This window comes from Penaeus vannamei, chromosome 1 (genome assembly GCF_042767895.1).
Source record: "Penaeus vannamei isolate JL-2024 chromosome 1, ASM4276789v1, whole genome shotgun sequence".
NCBI classification, from domain to species: Eukaryota; Metazoa; Arthropoda; class Malacostraca; order Decapoda; family Penaeidae; genus Penaeus; species Penaeus vannamei.
Window position 1 is genome coordinate 19,598,013 of NC_091549.1, and position 5,000 is coordinate 19,603,012.

The 5,000-nt window shown below is 42.0% G+C and overlaps 1 protein-coding gene across 1 annotated transcript in view; it reads right to left on the reverse strand.

The window, feature by feature from the left end:
* Positions 1-5,000, reverse strand: part of LOC113804592 (uncharacterized) — a 58,149-nt gene that overhangs the window by 20,275 nt on the left and 32,874 nt on the right. Inside the window, exons 31-37 of the mRNA XM_070120583.1 lie at positions 4,577-4,640; positions 3,900-4,099; positions 2,381-2,488; positions 2,037-2,183; positions 1,348-1,518; positions 319-405; positions 1-173 (exon numbers count right to left, since the gene is read on the reverse strand). The exon at positions 1-173 is cut by the window's left edge and continues 23 nt beyond it. Coding sequence (XP_069976684.1) covers positions 1-173; positions 319-405; positions 1,348-1,518; positions 2,037-2,183; positions 2,381-2,488; positions 3,900-4,099; positions 4,577-4,640 — 950 coding nt within the window. The remainder of the gene's footprint in view (positions 174-318; positions 406-1,347; positions 1,519-2,036; positions 2,184-2,380; positions 2,489-3,899; positions 4,100-4,576; positions 4,641-5,000) is intronic.

Sequence of the window (5,000 nt, forward strand, 5' to 3'; positions counted from 1 at the left end):
ATGATGGGCGCATTGCACCTCAGCCAAGACACGGGCATGTTGGGGCCGTAGCACTGGGCGCCGTCCACGTTCAGCCACTTCTCGAAATGGCGCTCGCTGTCTTTGATGTGGCACTCATACAGCAGCATGTGGTGCACATGCCTCTCGTTGCCCTTCTGGATGACTGGGACGTACTGTGGATTCGGAAAGGGCGGACATGACAGGGCTCTTCCAGCAGGAGACAGCATTTATCACAGTCGGGAAAAAAATCACCATTCCTATCAAAGAAAGATAAAATAAAGTTTATACACAGGCTGCACTGACTCTTGATGTACTCACCCCAATAGCATGGTTCTTCCGGTCCAAAGGTGGGATTTTGTACATCTTGCACCAGTACAGTGTTGAAAGATCGTCCGGTAACGTCACCTAGAGACGTGGCAAAATGGCCAATGAAATGCACAATGAAAGGAACTAAGAAATGTTTTCAGGAAATATCACCGTCATCATATCGATCTCTGGAGTCCACGGGCGGTTTTCACGGAGGATCTAAGACTGCTCCATGCGATTTTGTCTCTGATTTGCGCTGTGCCACATCTCAAAGTTAATGCTGGTAAAATAATTAACATGTGGATCGCTATAGACCCTAATTTGATAATCTATTTCAATAATAAGATTTTAATAAATCTTGCATATCACTACAGTAATATCACACATTCAATATATATAAATGTGATGTGGCATGTCTGCGTTTACTGTCATTGCATCCGTTGAAAAGACGGGCGATGCTATCTGGTTTTTGTTTGTTTGTTTGTTTTTAAATACAATAAAAACGTAGGAGACGGCTCAATTAACGTTTAATAATTCATCCGCCTCGAAGCTTTTCTTGTTATTTCTAGAGCGGAATAATGTTCAACAGGGATAAAGTTGCATAAAAATAAATTTCAGAGATTCCTCATGTGTAAGGATAAAATTAAAGACGAGATCGCAAAGAACAGTTTTAGACCTTTCGTGAATACGACCCCAGGTCGTGCACGGTCAAATGTACACTAAAAAAGATGCAAACAGAATTATGGTTGTATTGTTGCATCTGAAGGTCTGCGCGACAACACGTTTACTAAATATTTTGTCAATTTAAACCGTCATTTCTAACACGGGCGTCGACATGTTCACGTCAATACACTCTCTCACAAATGGTCTGAGACTCCTTTGGACACGCATATCCTTTTTTTTTTTGCTACTGCGTTAATGAATCCCTTTTAGTGTAGACAAATGTACGCAGGCGATATGGTTACAAATCCGTTTATGCTGATTATAAAGAAAAGATAAAAAGAGTGAACACTGCCGTGGCCGCGTGTAACTGCGCCTTACATTCGGAGACATGATTTCCCAGGCGCGCACGTCCTCGCCCATGGCCGGCAGGACGACCCGCGGCTCCATCAGGTACAGGCTCTTCGTCCCTCGCTCGTCGTGCATCCTTATCGGGCCTTCCTTGTCCGGGTCCTCGCGCCCGTACGCCCAGATTACCCGGACGGTGTCGCCCTGACGGGGAGGAGCACAGGCGGTCAAGGTTGGCCTCGGTGCGGTGTCAAGAATCAGCTGGGTACACATGCTGAATATCTATGTCTTTCTATCTGTCTAATTATATATATACATACATACATACATATATATATATATATATATATATATATATATATATATATATATATATATATATATATATGTATATTATATATATATATATATATATATATATATATACAAATACATTTTTTCTGAATATCTAATAATACACGGAAAAAATACACTAACAGCCACAGACGCACCTTTGCAAAAGGAACAACGAAGGGAAGAAAACACACGAATATGCAGAAGGCCTATTCGCTGCATTGCCCTGAAGAGGAAATGCAACGAAAAGGCCTTCGGCATATTCGTGCGTTTTCTTGTTCTTCCCTTCCCTGTCCCTTCTGCAATTTGTTCAACACGAATCGCACACACCTTCCCCCCAGCCCTTCCCCCTCAGCCCTTCCCCCGCCACACGGGCGCCAGACACCCACCGTGAGCTTCCGGTCCTCTTCGTCGCAAGTCTCCAAGGGCCTCGAGAACCGCAGCACAGTGTGGGTATCGTTTTGGTATCCTCCCAAAAGCTCCACGTCCTGTGACTTGTCTATCATGGGCGTGGTGTAGTCGGTGGCAAAGCGGTCCTGTCAAGCGATGGAAATCGGCAGCAAAATGTGAGAGCGACGCCTAATACGAACCAAAATTTTACTTCACTGACAAACGTCTGTTTTGACATGTCTTGCAGCAAGACTTAGAGCAACTGCGACGACTTACTGGCCGCATGAATTAAGAGCAACGTTGATGCCTTACAACATGGAACAAAGTAAATTTTATGACTTACTTGCAGCATGACCTTCCCATCATCTGCGACCCAGCCGAGCACGACGTCGGCGCCCTTCATGCCGCCGTTGGGGGAGAAGCCGAGGCCCACGTAGCCCTGCGTCCTCACCTGCGGACACGGACGGGCCTTCATGGTTAGCGTGTGTAGTAAGACCTTTTTAAGACTTTTCAAGACATACCAATTGCATTTTAAGACCTGAAGCCACTTGTCGCTAAATACAAACTTCCCCCTGTGTTGGCCTACGATTTTGACACAGCCTCTGAGAGAGATTGCTCGTAAGATTTTTTTCACGATCAAGGTCCAATGTTGTTGACGAACGATTTCCGATCAAGCCGCGTAGAGATCCGCGAGTGAGTGAATCGCGACGGCGTCCAAGGGTAACGGATGTATGTACATTTACGCAAACAAAAATGTGCTTTGGGCAATTGAAGTCATTTTAAGGCCTGCAACAGAGAAGCTACGTTTTTGAATTTTAAGGCCTTAAGTGTTCCAGTTACTTGACATTTTAAGACTTTTTAAGGATGCGCCTGAACACTTTGAGCATGTGCATGTGTGTGTGTAATGTATGTGTGTGTGTGTTAGTGTGTGCGTGTTTATGTGTGTGTGTCTGTGTCTGTGCATATGTGTGTTCGAGTGTGTGTGTGTGTGCGCGCGCGCAAGGGTATTCACAGATTTCAAATTTCAAAGAATAGATTTTGAAAAATAAAATAGTTTCAGATTTTAAAAAATAAAATCCAGTTTCAGATTTTAAAAAATAAAATCCAGTTTCAGATTATAAAAAAAATCTAGTTTCAGTTCGAAAAATGGAACTAGTTTCAGATTAGAAGAAAAATAGAATCCAGTTTCAGAATTCGAAAAACAGAATATCCCGAATTTCGATAAACTGATTCCAATATCAGATTTTAAAAAATAAAACCCGGTTTCATATTTCGAAAAATAGAACTTCATTTCAGATTTCAAAAAAGAAAAACGGAATCCGCTTTAGATTTCGAAAAATAGAATCCAGTTTCAGAATTCCGAAATAGAATCCAGTTTCATATTTCGACTAACAGATTCCAGGTTCAGATTTCGAAAAATAAATCCAGTATCAGATTTCAAAAAATGGAATCCAATTTCAGATTTCAAAAAATAAATCCAGTTTCAGATTTTGAAAAACAAAATCCAATTTCAGGTTTTGAAAAAAACAAAATCCAGTTTCAGATTTTGAAAAACAAAATCCAGTTTCAGATTCTGAAAAACAAAATCCAGTTTCTGATTGTGAAAAACAAAATCCACTTTCAGATTGTGAAAAACAAAATCCAGTTTCAGATTCTGAAAAACAAAATCCACTTTCAGATTCTGAAAAACAAAATCCACTTTCAGATTGTGAAAAACAAAATCCAGTTTCAGATTGTGAAAAACAAAATCCAGTTTCAGATTTTGAAAAACAAAATCCAGTTTCATATTTAAAAAATGGAATCCAGTTTCAAAAAATATAGTCCGCTCTCAGATTTCGCACAAAAGCCGCCAAGCCTCTAACCTGAACTTCGAAAAGGATCTCCTGGTCCTTCACTTCCCACAGCATGACGTAGGCCTCATCCGGGTCCAAGACTACCCGGTGCCTGAGCTCCTCGGCCGGGAGGGAGCCCGACGCGCCTGGGGGACCCGACGCGCCTGGGGGACCCGACGCGCCTGGGGGACCCGACGCGCCTGGGCGACCCGACGCACCTGGGGGGCCGCCTGGAAAGGAATGGTGTGGTGAGGAAATGATGACGTCGGTGATGGTAACAGCAGTGACGCTAACATAGGGAGTGATGATGATGGTGATAGAGGTGATAGCAGCAGTGACACTAACATAGGGGGAGACATAAAGATGATAACAGCAGTGACAGTAACATAGGTAGTGATGATGATGGCGATAAAGATAACAGCAAAGATAAAAACCAGGGAGTAACTGTGATGATGAAGATGATGAAAGCAAAGATGCTAACAATGGGAGTAATTATGACAGTGATAACACAATAACACAAACATCAACAAAATGTTGATAGCAAGATAACGAAATTAACGAATGGAATTATGTAAAAAGACACAAAAAATATTGTGGTCTATTAAGTTTGCAACTTAAATCACAAAAGAAATCAAAACGCTAATTAATTTAATGAAGCCTATCACAGACCAGTAATTCTAATCAACAGTAAATAGGTATGAATTTACCTTGATTTTTACTGCATGACTTGGGTTCAGGTTTAAGAGCCTCAAATTTGGGATAGGTCATTTCCTGAAAAGTGATGATTATTATTAACACTGGTGATGTGCTGTTATACTTAAATATGTCAAAGAAACTAATTCAAGAATCATATCGATTTATCAGTTGCCTTAAAGGACAACGCAAACAGACAACTAAAAGACATCTTGAAAGACAACTAAAGAAGATATCACAAAAATGCATTCCAAGAGTTAACACAAAGGGTAACCCAAGAAGACAACTTCGAGGCCAGCCGAGGAGGCGAAGGCAACTCAAGCAGCCCAAAGATCACTCCAGAGCACAATACGAAAGGCAATCTGCGAGCCGAAAGAAGCCTCACACGCAGGCGACCTTGGGACGAAACCGCGACGACGCTGGTTCTCTCTGGCATCG